Source organism: Perognathus longimembris, chromosome 4 (assembly GCF_023159225.1).
Source record: "Perognathus longimembris pacificus isolate PPM17 chromosome 4, ASM2315922v1, whole genome shotgun sequence".
In the NCBI taxonomy this organism is placed as follows: domain Eukaryota; kingdom Metazoa; phylum Chordata; class Mammalia; order Rodentia; family Heteromyidae; genus Perognathus; species Perognathus longimembris.
The window spans coordinates 40,724,550-40,742,470 of NC_063164.1; the positions used below are offsets into that span (position 1 = coordinate 40,724,550).

General features: G+C 34.0%; 1 protein-coding gene across 1 annotated transcript in view; it reads right to left on the reverse strand.

The window, feature by feature from the left end:
* Nucleotides 1-7,642: 7,642 nt before the first annotated feature.
* Fsip2 (fibrous sheath interacting protein 2) overlaps nucleotides 7,643-17,921 on the reverse strand; it is a 70,325-nt gene continuing 60,046 nt past the window's right edge. The window contains exons 21-24 of the mRNA XM_048345744.1: nucleotides 12,880-12,926; nucleotides 10,974-11,017; nucleotides 9,012-9,081; nucleotides 7,643-7,779 (exon numbers count right to left, since the gene is read on the reverse strand). Coding sequence (XP_048201701.1) covers nucleotides 7,643-7,779; nucleotides 9,012-9,081; nucleotides 10,974-11,017; nucleotides 12,880-12,926 — 298 coding nt within the window. The remainder of the gene's footprint in view (nucleotides 7,780-9,011; nucleotides 9,082-10,973; nucleotides 11,018-12,879; nucleotides 12,927-17,921) is intronic.

Sequence of the window (17,921 nt, forward strand, 5' to 3'; positions counted from 1 at the left end):
AGAATATTATGACTGTATTTGTCCACTCCTTTTCTCTTCCTTTGTCTGTCACCAGTTTGAGTCCTCTTTAGACAAATTGTGTTTTAGTTTCTTGGCATCCATTTTGCTAAACTGTATGTTATCTGTTCAAAAGTGTCACACTTTTACAATCTACCCCTGAAGACAGAGTAGAATTTGGTGAATTTTTTGTGTACATATACATATACCTGGAAAAAATTATGTTTGGGAAAGTCATATTCAGAGAGAAAAAGAATCCATATTTTCTCTCCTGTGTAGCAGGTAGCTCTAAAGTGCAAATGTAAAGGAAACATAATTTTTCTTGGTTTATCTCTTTATGGTTGCAAGTCACTATTAGAAAAAAAGGAAGTAATTTTGAAACTTTTCTTGGACATTTTCTTAGATCACTCAGTTCATTGGACAGAAGTTTTTTTTATTTTATGAAATCCTGTTTAAAGTTGCTAGTTTTTCTGGTAGTAAACAATAAAGATTCTTTATTGTTTTTCCAGTTTGCAAAGACCTTGCATTTTTTTTTTTTTTTGCACTTTTCTGGAAGCTCTCAGTCACAGCACACTTAAAGCCCAACATGTCACAAGAGGGAGTTTGTGGCCCCCCCCCTTTTTTTTTTACTAACATGATTTCCTCATGTTGTGGGTTGTCATGGCAATCCACACCCTCAGGTACTAAATTTTATATTGCTAATCTGTTTATGCTTAACAAAGTACACCAGAATCTGGGGTTGAAATAACAAACGTTATCTGATGGTTTTTGTGGGTCAGGAACAAGAAACAGATTTGCTGAGTGTTTCTGCCTAATAGCCCCCTAATATATTAAAACCAAAATGTCAGCTGGGACTCCAGTCATCTTGTATTTGCCAAACATATTTCCCATTCATGCTAATTCTCATGGTCTCAACATGCTTTAGGAGATCTGATTTTAGCTATAGGAATGGACTGTTTAATGCAATGCTGGCTAGTGTCCCTGAAACTGGGAGATGTAAGAATTCTGAAGTCAAAATCCACAGTCTTTCTATGATTCCATATGAAAGGTAACATTTCTTCCTTTTGCTTTTTTTCCTGTTTGCCAGATGAAAGTCAATACCCTCAGCCCATGAGTACTAGTAGGTGGCAGGGATGGTTGGGGTAGAATCAGTGTGTGCTCAGGGCCTAGGTATAGAATCCGTGTGTGTGTAGGAGCTGGAAAGGGTGTGGGAATAGCTGGAGTAGAAGCAGTGTATGTGAGGATTGGTGTAGGCAGGCTCAAGAGCCTACACACTTAAAAGTATGTATAATGATATATTGGAGTTGTCAATAATTGGTTAAATTGCTCACAATTCCATACTTATGTTTTCATGTTGTAAAGGGGCACCTACAAATATTCTTTCTTATTTTCCCAAAATATTTGATATCATAGTTCTATGAGGTCAACAATTTGTATTCATAGAAAGGTCTCAATCGCTGCTGACAATGCTGGAATTTGCTTTATGTTGTAGAAAACTCAAGCTCTAATTCAAATAGAATCCTTGGTCAGCTTGGTAGGTCTCTTAAGAGATCCTTACCCATAAGACAATATCAAAGGATAAGACTGGTCTCTTCTCATAATCCTCATGTTTCTGAATCACTGGACCGAAGTTGCCTTAGAAAGTTCATGGAGTTGGGTGCAGCTATCTGCCCTGGAATCAGATTCTGAAGAAGCTAAATGAGGAAGTTCTTGATTAACCTTCCTACTCACTCGGGGACATATGGCCTTTTCTGATGTGGAGAATTGGTGGTAAATATCCATAACCACCAATAAAGGTTTTTTTTAAACTGTCTAAAGTATAGATGGCTGTGAGTTTTAAATTTTTTTCAGTTAACCTAAATCGTGTCTAATATCCACATAAGACATGAAAAACAGAATTATAGTGCCCTACTCAACCAAAATGGAAAGAAAAAGATGCTTATAAAATAAGTGCAACATCTTTAAACTCTTATATAGCTCTGAAATAATTGTGCAATAAATCTATAAAACAAAAAAAATATAAAAAGTGACACCAGCTGCAAATAATGAGCTAGATCCCTTCTGAAAGGTAAAGTTGTAAAGTCTGTGTATAAAGGGAAAAATTTACAATTCAATTACATGAAATTCTTTCGGTTGGAAACATAATCTAGTTTCAAATTATAGTGGTTCAAGTATGAATTCATATTGAAAATATAAATTCACTGATAAATTATAACATTTTAGTGTTAACACCAAAGTGCATTTAAATGCAATACATCTTCAGATAAACTTCTCAAATATGCATATCTCTTAAAGCATTGAAACTATGTGTACATATATTCAGGACCACAAATGTAAATTTAATTCATGAGCAAGAGGCTTCTGTTTTAGAAAATGAATCAAATAATTTTCATGAAGAATAAAAGGATAATGTAATACAAATGATTTATTCTATTTCAAAATTAATAAGCTAGATTTTTTGTCCTGTTTTTGAATACTGTTATTGCCAAGTATAAACTCTGATGCCATTTTGCAATTGTTATTTTCAGTTTGTGTTTCTATTATCATGATAGCAATATGCTTGTTCCAGAATTCCAGGGAGAACTAACAGTTTGAAAGATGTAAAGCCGAAAATAATCATACATATGTCTTAAGCATGACCCTTTATTAATAGCATATACTTTGAGGGTTACTCTATGTATCTTAAATCCTTATGCACATACAACAAATCTTTACTAAAGAAATCACCTATTTTAATAAAAGAGTATAGATAGTATAATGGCCACTGTCACAAAAATTCTGGAGACATTTTTATGAGGTAGGGTTGATTCATTGTTTCACTATATATATATATATATATATATATATATATATATATATATCCATATAGTTGACATTGAACACCCTAGGTAGTCAAAGTTGGGTTTGAACTCATGATCCATCTACCTCTGACAAACAGGAGTGTCTACCATGCCCAGCTTCAGAAAAGTTTATATGAGCTGAGTGCTGTGTTTCAGAGTCTAATCCTAGCTACCTAGCTCCCTGCTTGTGCTTTAATCCTCATTTCCTGTTCAAGGACAGCCTGAGCAGGAAAGTCCATGAGATTTTGTCTTTATTTAACTTGCTCTAATAGTAACAAACACTATTTCTGATAAAGCACAGAAGAGAATTTTAAAAAGCAATTATTGTATTGTTTATCAGGGTCCAAGAGAATACATCAAATGGTTTAATAATGGTATAACTGGAGCTTGTAAAGGAGAAGAAAGTAGTTACAAGTTAATAAGTGAAGGCTTCCCAAAATTGTGGAAAGTGATTAGCTTATATAATGAGTAAAAAATCCCAAGCAAAATAAATGTAAATAAAAAGTCTATTTGCAATCCAATTCTTAAGTCAGAAAACGGAATAAGAGCCACAGTAAAATCACATAAAATGAGATGTATTTCCCACTTTTGCTTGGGTTGGTTGGTAGGAAAGGTCCTAGAGCTCTGGATGATAAAATTGCAGGTGAGAGGGAGTAAGGACTTGAATATGTTCCAGTGTTTAACATGAAGTTTCTGGTATGGAATGTTCCTTGGACCTAGTTCATAGCTATTGGTTGTGTTAAATGTAGTACAGAAAGACATAAAATTAGCATTTTCATTTTCTACATGTTTATTTTTTATATAGTTCCTATAAAACCAAGGATTTTAGAAAATGTGACTTGGTGCACCGAAGGATGCTTGTCATCTGTCTTTAATTGTTGTGTACATTAGTTAAACTGCCTCTTGCACAGAGATTAGCAGGGTTGTTCTTGACTATTATATTGGGTTAAAGATTGTATGCTGTATTTTATCCCACTGGGAACAGAGACTGAAACGTAGAAGCACAGCAAATATTTGATATTTGATAGCTTCCCCTAGTGCAGCTAGTAGCACCATAAACGGGAAGTCTCATGGGTAATTTAGTATAGCTTTTGAGAGCTTAGGTACACAGTTGTAGTTAGGTACACTCATGAAAAGTCACCATCACTGTCTAGCTCCACTCACTGTAAATTTTCCTTGTTGTAAGAGGCAGTGTTCTCTAAAAAAGCTCTGGTAGTCTCAGGGAATATTTTTACCAATACAACCCCTTCTGTACAGGGGATAAAAGTTTGTAGGTGGGGCTGGGGATATAGCCTAGTGGCAAGAGTGCTTGCCTCCTACACATGAAGCTCTCAGTTCGATTCCCCAGCACCACATATACAGAAGTGGCGCTGTGACTCAAGAGGCAGAGTGCTAGCCTTGAGCAAAAAGAAGCCAGGGACAGTGCTCAGGCCCCTGAGTCCAAGGCCCAGGACTGGCAAAAAAAAAAAAAAAAAAAGTTTGTAGGTGATGTAACCCTGACATGAAGAATTTGTGAGCACTTCCTAAATATATTATTAAAGCTAACTGGATTTGTATACATTATCATTTCTCTTTCAGCATGTACAGTATTTTACTTCTCCACAGAAGAATTTAAGAATAATATACATTCATGTATGCTATGATTTGAATACTCTGTATAACCAATTCAGAAAACTGTTTTGTAGTTTTATTTTATTTTATTTATTTATTTTTGCCAGTCGTTGGCCTTGGACTTGGGGCCTGAGCACTGTCCTGGCTTCTTTTTGCTCAAGGATAGCACTCTACCACTTGAGCCACAGCACCACTTCTGGCCATTTTCTATATATATGTGGTGCTGGGGAATCGAACCCAGGGCTTCATGTACACAAGGCAAGCACTCTTACCACTAGGCCATATTCCTAGCCCCTGTTTTGTAATTTTAATCAACTTGTAACCCAGAAATTACATTCCTAGTTATCTATATGAATGAAACATATGCATAAAAGAATACTTAAACAAGAATGTGAAGACTTACTTTTAAGAGACTAATAAAAAAATGTATGGGCTGTTTACTTAGTGAATATTGTTTGTCAGTAGGGAATAAATTATGTATCCAACAATGTTGATGAATTTCAAAATCAAGAATATTGAGCAGAAAAGTCTAACTGCAAACTAAATCATTGTAATAATTTAATTTATATGAAGCTTACGATCATACTTTTCCAGGAGAATAAAAACTAAACTTTTCTATTAAAAAAGAACAGTTGAATTGAAGGGGCCAAAGGAATATTAGGTTTAAATATTGATAAAACTTATTAAGACCCTTTTATTTTTGTGTGCAGATATTTTAATTATTAGTTTAAAATAAAGCTAAGCTTAAAGCATTATTTAGTTAACATGCTGCTTTTCAGAAACTCAAGGCCATTTTGTAACTATTTTTCTTAAAAATAAATTTACTGTAGGATTCAACATGTTACTGAATTTATACTAATAAAAATATTTTTTTATAGTGAAGTAAATTACTACAACTATCATTCTCACATTGTTTATTTTACACATGGTAAGGCTAAATTAAACCTACCCATTTATAGAAAACCCTTTATACAAAGGGTTTATAAACCATCATCCTTATATTGCATATCATAGCTATTTGTTTGCCATGTACACCCTCAGATATTCCAGCCCCCACCCATACTAACCACTGTTTTATTCCCTATCTCTGTATTTGAAAGTTCAGATGAACACATATGATAGAAAATGCCATGTTTCATTGCTCATCCTATCTGCATTGGACAAATGGCAAAGTGACTTTCCATGTTACTCCATTAGCTACATAGACCACATTTTCTTTAGTAAATCATTCTTCAACACATTTAAATTATTTCCATGCTATGGTTGTTGTAAATAATGCTCCAATGAACATGTGGAAGATATAACTGTCTCTGTAATTTAAAATTATAGTACAAAATCATCAATAGTTAAAGATGTATGGTGCTAAGTTCAGGAATATGAACCAAATATATATGAGCAACTAATTTTCCACAGAAACATGTAAAAGGGATATGATAGGAGAGGATAATCTTGGCAATAAATAATGTTCTCAAAAATGTATTCAATAAGCAAATAAAATTAACCAAGATTTGAGCCTTATAGACTAAGTTTTGAATGTAATTTGAACCCTTTTAGACAATAGTGTACATAATAAGCTTATGATACGTTGCAAATTATCATAGTTGCATTGCTCAGAAATTTCTATCCATGAGCAAAATCTCACTTATAAACTGTTCTTGACCAAAATGACTTCTGTATTTCTTAATTGCTGAAAAGAATAAAAAAAGAATGTGCTGTTACATGTGAAAAATCCACATAAAATTCCAATTTTGTCATGCATAAAATTTCATCAGATTCATTCACATTCATGTATTTATGTGTTGTGCTGGTAGCTCTTATGTTCCACAGCATGTGTAGCATTTGGAAAGAGATAATCTCTCTGAAAAACCGAAGATGTCTATTAGTATTGCTTATAAGAGGACTTCCAATATTTTTTACAATTCAAAATCAAAAGCACCAGCAAAGTTTGGTGGTGGAGGCTCGAACTTGTAATCCTAGCTATTCAGGAAGCTGAGTCTGAGGCTCTTGGTTAAAAGCTAGTCCAGGCAAACAAACTTTTGATAAGAATCTGGAATTGGAGGCGTGGCACATATGGTAGAGCATCAGCTTCAAGCAACAACAACTATAGGCCCTGAATTCAAGCATCAGCACATATACATATATGGGGAAACAGCAAACTAAGAACTTCAGTGCTTCATAAATTTAAAAAGCATTCTTCTGGGTCAACCTTGAAGAGATTAATGTAACTTCTGGATATTTCAGCTATGATAATTTTGATCCTATGACACTCATTTTTCAATTCAATCTGATTTTTTTAGCATCTTTATGAAGAAAAATATGTCATGGACCCCAATTCCTCCAACACAAAACTTCCCAAATGAAAATTTTACCTATGATTTAAAAATTCTCAATTTCAACCATTTCTCTTCAAAAATATGTGAATGCCTGAACTTAATTCTTCTTCTATCTGAATTGAAGAAAACTAGATAATCCTTTTGCCATGAACATCACTCTCAGAGAGTCCCTTATTCTTAGAGATGTATGTGAACCATAATGCTTTTACCATTTATAGTGAAATCTTCTGTTATGCTGAAAATGGGCTTTATGAGAGTCTGTTGTTTGAGTCTGGTAAATAGTTTTGATCTGAGTGGCAGAAGGAAATACACTTTCTTTAGCACTGTCACAGAATGCACACCATTGTAAAGTTCTCTTTTGAAGGTGATTATGGAATAGATTTCCTATCAAGTATTTCTCAAATACTATTATTGAAGGGGTCTCTAGCAATAGATCATACAATACTCTTGTCCTAAAACGTCATATGCAAAATGATGATTATACGTAGGTATCAATTTCTGTATCATAGGACAGAAACAATAATGTACTATACTGTCACAAAAGCTAGAATAAAGATTTTAGAAGTTGATCATAACGAAATTATAAGTGCTTTAGGAGATGGATACCTTTACTCTAAACATACATGCTGCCTTCATGCACTGAGATAGATGATACTCTGTTAAAATGTGCAATTTTAATATTTTAATGTACCAATTAAAATACCCAGAGTAAAAAAGAAACATTTATTAAAACTTTCTTTTTCTCAAGTACCATGTTCTCTTTTATTATTTTTAGTGTAATAAGAATGATAAGACACTGTGCTCTACTTAAAAATCATTTCATTTTCTAAGGAAAGTACACTCTTATTAGGTATAGAAGCTTCAATGGTCATCTTGGTGAGGTTTCGAGCAAGATTTAGGAATATTCGGGTTAGATCGAGAAAACACCTTTGAAAGTGTTGAAGATACTCTTGCTAGCATTTTAGATCCTTGTATGGATATAATGGATTTGGAACTATCTGTGAAAAAAATATGAATAATGGTTAGATATTTTAATCATAGTAGTTATATTAAGGAATTGATTATTTAGAATTCAGAAAATATTTTGTGGAATTTAAAGAACATTTACATTGTTTTCACTAGACTTCTTAACACTTTTATGGGGAAACATGAAGAATGCTCTCTTAAGGTTTTTGAAGATTGAATTCTGGCAAGGTTCCAACCCTTGCTTAATATATACAATAAAGAAAAAACAAACTGCCCAAACTGGCCCCAGAGCCCAGGTTTGATTCTTTGTATTATTGTGCCTAGTTCATGCAGAGGGTTCTCCAATAAGGTGAGCAAAGTACAATTCTCTAAGTCCACAATCCAAAGGGGGAAGTAAATGGAATGTCTCTACACTGAAGCTTTCTTCCTCAGAATGCAACTAAAGGCAGAAGAAGAAATACATTAAAACTCTAACTTCTCACCTCTGTTGGGACAATTTCTTTTATGATAGGTCTCAAATGTTTGTTGTTATTGTGAAGATGCAATTGTACAGGTGACTTAAAAACAATCTCCATTTATGTTTTATCTTTATCAATTATTCACTGCACAGGGCTTTTAGAGAACATGCTATCTCAGTTTATCTTAGGTTGTGATAGGAGTTAAAAACATAACAACAAAGCCCCATATGCTTTGAGTTGCCGTATATGATATTCAAAAGTCAGGAAGATTTATATAAAATATTCAATTTCTGCTTTTCATGGAGTATGGTAAGAAGTGAAATGGAAGACTTGGTAGAATCTAGCAGGCCAGGGATGGATGTTCCCCATTCAGGTGGAGTGTGCTGGCCCCAGAGACATACATACAGCATCCTTCCAGACCTGCTGTTCTTGACATTAGATACAGTGCTCAGGAAGCCATTGGAATGTGTAAACTCTGAGGGCAGGCAGAGATCTGAGTTTGAACCACAAATTTGTAGCTTACCAGTTTGTGTGGTAACTTTGGATCACCTAAGGTAATTTTCCTCTATTGTTCTCATTTTCTTCCTAATGATGTCATTTACACTATCTCTTGCCATTTGGTTACAGTTACAAATAACTGAAGATTGTTAGTCAAACTAGTGACAAGAAATTTGAATTCAATTTGAGTCCTCCATTAATAATGGAAACAGAAATGGCTCCTCATTCTTAGTAGCTAACTCTAAATTCACAGTGATGTTATTGAGAACATTCTTATACTGTCTATTTAAAGATAGCATCTTTTGTACCTGAGTTAATTTCCTTTGAGGTCTGTTCAATGTCAGTATCATCATTAGATCCATCGAAGATGGTGGTAAACTGCCAAGGCAAAGGGACATACTGACTTAAGTCTTTCTTCCAACATCAAAGTTTAGGGCGTAGTAAAACCATTATACCATCTTACAGAAATCCATGTGTATGAGTTTTGCTATTCCTAAAGTTTGCCCTTGTTGTGGAAACTGATCACAGCTACTGAAATTTGATTGCCAGGACATAGCCATTTTAACTCATGAAATAATGTCAGGTTGGTTTGCTACTTTCTTTGGATTATGTAGAGTAAGCTGCAAACCCTTTTTTTTTTCAGAATAGAAAAAAGACAAAAGAAGAAAGAAGTATATTAGTATTCTTCTTAATTTTACTCCACAATATAGCCCTTTTGTGGGTCCTGGAGCAAAAACAAAGTGCTTTATTTACCTGGTGGTACTGGGAACAAGGCTCACAGAATGCTTGAAGACTGGTGTCATTTTTGTGAATGCAGGAAACAGTTATTTCAAAAAGGCACTATATGAACTATTAGTAAGAACAGAACTCAAATTCTCTAATCTTTTTGTTTATTGAGAGTCCTTTTTTAATTCCTCTGGTAAAAGGACAGGATTATCTCTCAGAATTTTGGGTGGTGTCTGGACAATCTCTTCTGATCCTCTATCTTCAGGTTTGTGACTAAAACTTTTCTCAAGGCAAGGCCATAGAATAGGGTGAATGAATGGAAAATAAATCAGGGATTTCTTCATAGACTCCATCTTGCCAGTTTCTCATTTTTTTCACTCAGGTCAGAAAGTAATGGCGTTTTTTTTTGTTTGTTGTTGTTAGAATTTTATTCTATGTATTCTCTCCATGGAATTCTGTCAGGAGGCATGTGAGGAAACTCACAAAGTTATCAGTTGCTTTTTGGAGATTTTCTTCATTCCTCAAACTCCTGCTCAAGTTAAGTTTCAGATCCAGTCTTTGTCTTGAGTTTTTAATTGTAATTAGTGAGACAGGGCAAAGTCGGCTTCCTCCATCTTACTTGAATTGGATTGGATAACATTTTTAAACCACAATATTTTTTTAACCATAAGTAGCAAATGGGAAAAATAAGAAAGATGGGAAAGTTCAGATTGTCTAGGAATTCATAAGAATGGATAGATTACCAAACCAGAACCTCATTGAATCCCTTTGTTCCCATATGTTTTTAATTTTGGAAATACGGCTCAAGTGAAGTGTGTGATTTTTTTCAATAGATATTTGCTTTAAAAGTAAGAATGTGGTCCAGTGTAGAGCTAAACCTATTTCTTTGAAAACTTGACAAAATATTTTAAGATATCAAAATATCTTAAGTGTGAATTACAGGATTTTAAGGACTAGTTCTGAAATTGTAGCTGTACTGTAATAGTTAAAAATGTCTGGATAACTGATGAGTTGCAAATTTGGGAGGACCTCTTTAAAATTTAATTTAATTAAACTAAGAACAAATCAATGATGAAATTACAAAAAAACACAGTTCTATAGCTTCTCTTCTCATTGGAAATGTTCTAAGAAGGATTAAGAAAAAGTTCTTAAGTTCACAGGACAGTATAGATGATAGTTTTTGAAAGCTGTCACTATAGTCTTTACAGTGGTAGGCAGAAAGAGCACGACACCTTCTTCTTGCTGTTCCCTTTCTACCTCCACCAAATCCTGTGTGCTTTACCTGCCCAAGCTAAACTAAGTAAGTCCCTCCCTGTAGAAAGTTAATAGCTAATGAAAACATTGGTTACAAGATTTTTCAGATAGTAGGGGCAGGTCTCAGTCAGTTGGAAAGATCCCCATGTGAAGGATTTTGAAGAGGGGAAAGAGGGATGCTATATAGTCCTCATTTCCCATCACACAATCACTGATAAGACTTTGAAATGAGGCTTTTTTTAAGTGAACTCTATTGTAACCTAACCCAGTGGCTATTGAAAAACACTTACCTTAACACTATTCAAATTCTCTGACTTTTGTTCCTGAGAAGTTTCTATAGGGAAAGAAAAAAGAAAGAAAATAAACTGAGGTATATGTCTTTGTTGCGGCAAATTCAATTGTATTTTTAAAACTTAGGAATCACATGGGGCTTAAACTCTTGGCCTGGTGCTGTCCCTGAGCTCTTCAGCTCAAGGCTGCCACTCTACCACTTTGAGCCACAGCACCACTTCTGGTTTTCTGGTCATTAATTGGAGGTAAATATCTCGTGGTCTTTCTCGCCTGGGCTGGCTTTGAACTGAGATCCTCAGATCTCAGTTTCCTGATTAGCTAGAATTACAGGTATGAGCCCACAGCACCTGGCTTATTTTTATTTTATTTTTTTTTAATACCAAGGTTATTATTGTCATTATTGTGTAGGCAATAGGCAAAAACCTGGAAAAGGAAGAAACTGAGGAGTTGTTCTGATGCAGAGACAGAAAAATTCTTAGTATTTAAGAGGCTCAGATAGACTTCAATCATTTGAATTTTTTTCATATATTCTGTGAAACTAGGAATATGTATGCTCAGTCTAATCTATGTACTGAGTTCTAGACATAAACATTCAATCTGTCACGTGACATTCATCTTAAATGTCTAATGGTTGTCTTAGTCTCAACATAGCCAAAGTTGTATTCATACATCCCCTTTCACCTCTTTAGTTCTTCCCTTGATCTCCTACTCATAAAAGGCCTTTGTCGGTGATAAACCAATGTACTGCTTTATGATATTAGGGATAGAGGAAGAAGTAGTCATAAATCTTCACTTTGGTGAAATTTACATTCTCTATAGACACACTTAAAATAACAATTAGGATTTACAGTTGGCCAGATAAAGGTCAGGGAGAAACAGCCAAACACACAAAAAAAAGGAAATGAAATGTTGAATATGATCAATATAACTTGTGGGCATGTATGTTATGTAGGACCATGATAAGAAACAAGTTTCAATTGCAGAGTGTGAACAGTCTGACCTCTCTGAGGAAGTGGCAAGTGATGTTGGATACATCAAAGCTCCAAGCATACATGGAGTTCCCTTATTTATCCAATGAGAAAATTCTAGTAAGCAGATTCTCTCAGGGTCTATGTCATAACTTAGAAATCTCATCAGAGATCCTTGTGGTATGTTCCTAGAATTATGTTAGACTCACCAGAGTTCCATGAACTTCTTCATGAAAATGATTTCCAATTTCAAATTGAGAGAATACATTTCTTGAGTGGGTTGCATCTTGGAAATAGTCATGATAAACTTGGCTTTGGAGCTGCATTATAGTATACACTCTACCTTTAGTGCATGCTGTCATTGTTAAAAATCATATTTATCCTCATATGCGTCTGAGTATAGGGTGAACTAAAAAGTTCTAATACATGTAAGCAGTCCATACATATTGGTACTTAAAACAAAAAAACACCAAGTGGGATCTATCCACAGAAATGTGAATGTGAACAAATAAATTAAGCTTTAAAATCCCTCTTGTACATTAAAAACTACTTTTATAGATTGTGTGACTGGGCTGTGACATAAAGCAAGCCTAATCTGTCAGAGGTATAATTAAAACCAATTCTCATGGAGTCTGATATAGATATAAATTAGCATGATGATACATTTAAAAAATTTCTCACATGTTAAGTGTAAATTCATAATAGCAGACCATGTACTTCACACTAAACCAAACAAAGCAAAGAATCTGGTTCACTGTAACACCTAAATTGTAGATTATCGCTTACATTCTAATTTCTTCACTCAAAGGAATAAAGAAGAACAGTATTAACTTCAAAATTGATAAATAAAAACTTATAAAAATAGAAAACAACCAAGTTATCACAATAGTAAAATTTTCTTTTCAGTGACTTTTTAAGCTTAAGGAAAATAACTAACCTTCTGACTCTTTAGCACTTGGTTCTGGGTTAAAATCTTCTGCTTCACTAGAAAGGAACAAAAAAAAGAATATTATTTTTAAAACACTTGTATTAGAAGTTGATTAATCCTAAATAAAGCACAATTATCCTTCAAATGGAAGAAAAAAAGTAAGATTATGGCTGAAACTCCAAACTGCTTACATTTGTTAGGATATAATTGCTGTTTTTAAATTGAGCTTTTCCCTCATTTCAAATAATTATTAAGTATGCACAAAGTTTTCCAGGTTAGCCAACTTTAGTGTGTGTTTCTGATCCAATAAGTACATTTACACAGTTGTGCAATCTCCATACATTTGTTTCATTCTTCTTTAAAATTCTATGCTTCCTGTTTGGTGTAAGTGAACTGAACACCTGGGGGGGGGGAGGGAAAGGGAGGGAGGGATGGGGGCATGAGGGACAAGGCAATAAACAGTACAAGAAATGTATCCAATGCCCAACGTATGATACTGTAACCTCTCTGTACATCAGTTTGATAATAAAAATTTGAGAAAAAAAAATTCTATGCTTCCTGAATACACACGCTCCATCTTCCTCTCTCTTTGCTTCCTACAAGCTGTCCTGATTTTCAGCTATGCAGGGTTCTGATATAAGACGATATATGTGGTATTTGTCCATTTGTGAGTGATATGGTAATTAGGGTAAACATTTTTGTATGCTCACTCATGTTGCAACATGAGTTAGCATTTTCTTCCTTTTAAATGTTTATACATTTGTATGTATGTGCATAATATATATTATGTATTTGTGTACAATGTAAAAGGTATGTATACCATATGCAAATAATATTTACATATTACATAGTATGTGCATATTATATAAATATATACATGATACCACATAGCACATAAAATACACATACATAATGTATACATAATATATAAACATAATATATAAAACATACATACATATATACATATATAACAACATTTAAACCAACACTTACAATATATACACATATAATGTATGTCATAGTTTGCCCATTTGTTCAGTGATAGAAAGTTGAGTTGCTGTCACACTTCTGTGTACAAATCTCTGGTTTCATCCTTTTAAAAAATTTTTTGAGAAAGCAGTTTGGCACAGTGTCTGCAACACTGTGAGTCCCCACCATCAGTGAATAGGGGTGCAGATTCTCTCCATCCTTACAGTGCTACTCTTCTAATTTTTTAATTGGTAAAAATTATAATATTTGGTCTTATATTTTAAACTGATCTAGTCTGAGTTAATTTTAGGAGGCATAATGAGCCAACTTCCCCGCCCCTCCCCCCCCCACCCCAACTGCTAGGTACTAATTGTCTAATGTTGTCATTGATATCCTCTTCTTATTGACATTCTGTCTACTTTATTCATTATTTAATGTGCTCTGTTGAAGTAGCATGCTATTGTACCTCAACTGATTCTTTTCCCCCCATAATTCTGTCTATATTTGTTTCATGTACTTCCTAATCTTTCTGGTGAATTAGCTCTTTTTCTCATGACATAGGGTTCTTCTTTTCTACTGTAATAGCAATTTTTAATTGAGATTTTCCTCCCGTGGTTAGTATTGCTACCATAGCTCTTTTTACATGCATGAGATATTATACTTCTAATTTCAAACTTTATTTGGACTTAGATCTCAAATAAGTTACTTGTGGACAACATAAAACTTTGTCCTATTGATTACACCCATTCTCTAACTCTTGCATTTTTTGTGTTTAATTTATTGACATTGTGAGTAAAGACATCTAGGGAAGAATCTACTTCATCTATTTTGTTGTAGTCTGTGTCCTATCTTTTTGTGTACCTCATTTTTTTCACTGCTATTAACCCATATATTTAATGGATGCTTTTGAGGTTCACAATAATTCTATTCTCGTTGCCATTTTTGGTTTTTAAAACTGCTATTATAATGGTGATGTACAGAAGGGTTACCATTTCATAAATCAGATGATGAGCACATTTCTTTGGGAGAAGTGTCACTCCTTTCTTTGCTCTCCCAGTTTAGCCCTCTCATACATGCCCACAAGTTCTATCGGTCAACCTCAACATTTCATGTGTAAACTACAGATGATGTGTAAGAACCATGGGGTTATGTATACTATTGTAAAGTATGTACATCAATAACATATTCATTTTAGGTGTATACAGACACACTACTCTTTCGAGTTCTCCATACTTCCTTTATGTTACAGATGTCTCAGTTTATATCTTTATATATTTTTGGAATTCTGTATTTTATATTTATCATGTCTGTTCAGTCAGAGAACTGGATCAATTAGTCCAGATTAAAATATTTTTGTTGTGTGTGGTGCTCGTGATCCACCCCAGGGTCTTTTGCATCTGAGGTGGTGCTGTATAACTGAGATATATTCCCAACCGTAGAGTTTTATATTTTCATTTTGAATGCAACTTACTACAAAGCATCTTTTAAATTAAATTTGAAAATTTTATTTAGTATTTCTTGAAGGCAAAGGCTAGTTTTCATGAAGTGACTCTTTGGGTTTTATGCTTTTAAGTATTTTAATTTCTTCCCTTTTTAATATTTTTTTTTTTTTTGCCAACAGGACAAGGGTTTTGTCTTGTATTTTACCTTGCAAATATGTCATTATACCACAACTTAGCCTCCAAAATTTCTGCTGAGAAACCTACTAATAATCATTAAATTCCTTATATATGATGAGTAAAACTTTCTCTTTCTGCCTTTAATATGCTTCTGTATTCTGATGGTTTGCTTAAAATGTGTCTTAGTTTGATTGTCCTACTTAGGATTTTTTGAGCTTCATGTATATATATATATATATGTCTTGAAATTTTGGGAGTTTATAGACATACTTATTTCTACAACGAATTCCTGCCAGTTTCTCAGTTTTTTGTATGTGAATCCCCATAGTACAGTACATATTTTTAACTTTTTTCTTTGCTGTTTTTGGTATTTTTTGTTGTTTTCTTTTTGTTGTTGTTGTTGTTGTTGTTGTTGTTGTTGTTGTTTTTGCTGGTCTTGAGCAGCTGGTCTCTGGGCCTGGGTACTGCCCCTGAGATTCTTTTTGCTCAAGGCTAGCATTCTACCACTTGAACTACAGTGCCACTTCTGGCTTTTTCTTTTCTTTTTTTTTTTTAAATGGTAGAGAAGTGAGGTTTATTCATTTTTTTTTCAATTTTTATTATAAAACTGATGTACAGAGAGGTTACAGTTTCATACGTTAGGCATTGGATACATTTCTTGCACTGTTTGTTACCTTGTCCCTCATACCCCCCTCCCTCCTCCCCTTTTCCCCCCCTGAGGTGTTCAGTTCACTTACACCAAACAGTTTTGCAAGTATTGCTTTTGTTGTTGTTTCTCGTATTTTACCCTTTGTCTCTCAATTTTGGTATTCCCTTTGAATTTCCTAATTCTAATACCAGTACACCCTGTTTCCCATACACTCAGATAAGATTACAGAGATAGTGTAGGTACAATCACAAGAAGGTGATACACGAACATCATCAATAGTAGAAACTACAGATACACATGGGATGTTGAAAGTAGTTACAACTCTGATATAACAATCATTTTCCTAAAATGGAGTTCATTTCACTTAGCATCATCTTATGTGATCATAAGGGTATAGCTATTGGGCTCTTATGATCCTCTGTTGTGACTTGCCTAAACCTGTGCTAATTATTCCCAATAAGGGAGACCATAGAGTCCATGTTTCTTTGGGTCTGGCTCACTTCACTTAGTATAATTTTTCTATGGTTAATTGAAGATAAGAGTTTCATGGATTTTCCTGCCTGAGCTGGCTTCCAGCTGCATCCTTAGATCTCATTCTCCTGAATAGCTGGGATTACAGGTGTGGGCCAACAGCACCTGGATTTATTTGACTGTTAATCATTCCTTCCTCCAAGCCATTTGGCCTTTTTTTTCTCTCCTGGTTTAGCTTTAAAATTTTTTAATTTTGGCAATCAAATTTCATGATTTGAAATGATTGACATTCAAATGATTATTTTTTCAGACTAGTATATTGTTTTATCTGTATATTGTTGAATCTGTGTAGTAAAATTTTCAATTTCAGCTACAGTTTTTAGGCTCAGTATTTTTGCTTGGTTCTTTTAAAAATAATTTCGTTGATCAATACACAGCATTCCTACCTAAACTGCTTTGTTAAATGTCAACTCCTTTGCATAACTACTTAGAGATAATAAAATATATACAAAATAAGTTCTGTTCTCATTTTTCATAAATACTTTTCGCATTTTCCTTAATTCTGTTTAAATTGACTTTTTGTGCATATTAAAGGTTGCATTTTAAATGTGATCACACCCAATTCATAGACTCCTCATTTTTGTGGTGATTTGTTTTATTCTTCTGACTGTGCCATGATTCCTGTTTCTGAGAATTCATTCCTAAGTGATCATTTGTGGAAATTGGGCATTTGTGAAATGGAAAAGCAGGTACTACTCTTTTCAGCTTTTGTAGACTAATATGGAATATATTTAATAATTAGTGGGATATTAAACTTGAGAAGATTCTCAAATGGAGTCTAATATCTCACATCTTTTCTGAGCATGTGCTTTCCTGGACACATACATATACATGTTTTTCCTTCCCAATTTTCTTGGACTGGATAAATGATTAGAGTTTTACTCTAATACTCAGAGATTTAGATACTCTATTATATAACTTCCTTAGGATGACTAGCACTGGTTCACAGCATCAAACCAGTGCCATCTGAAGGAGGGGGGACACTAGGAAGTGGGTTTCTTCCTCCTAAGTACATTGTGCCATGGGGAAAAAAAGGGGTGATAAGAATAAGTAGAAATCCATAGGGTTTTTCTCTACTATTTTCATTGTTGCCTTTTTTTTGAATAAGTATTTGAATGTTTGCTGAGAATATTTGATAGGCTTCCATTCTGTTAGAAAATTGTGTTAGTGGGGGAATGAGGGATGAGGTAACAAACAGTACAAGAAATGTATCCAATGCCTAACGTATGAAACTGTAACCTCTCTGTAATTCAGTGTGATAATAAAAAAAAATATATATAAAG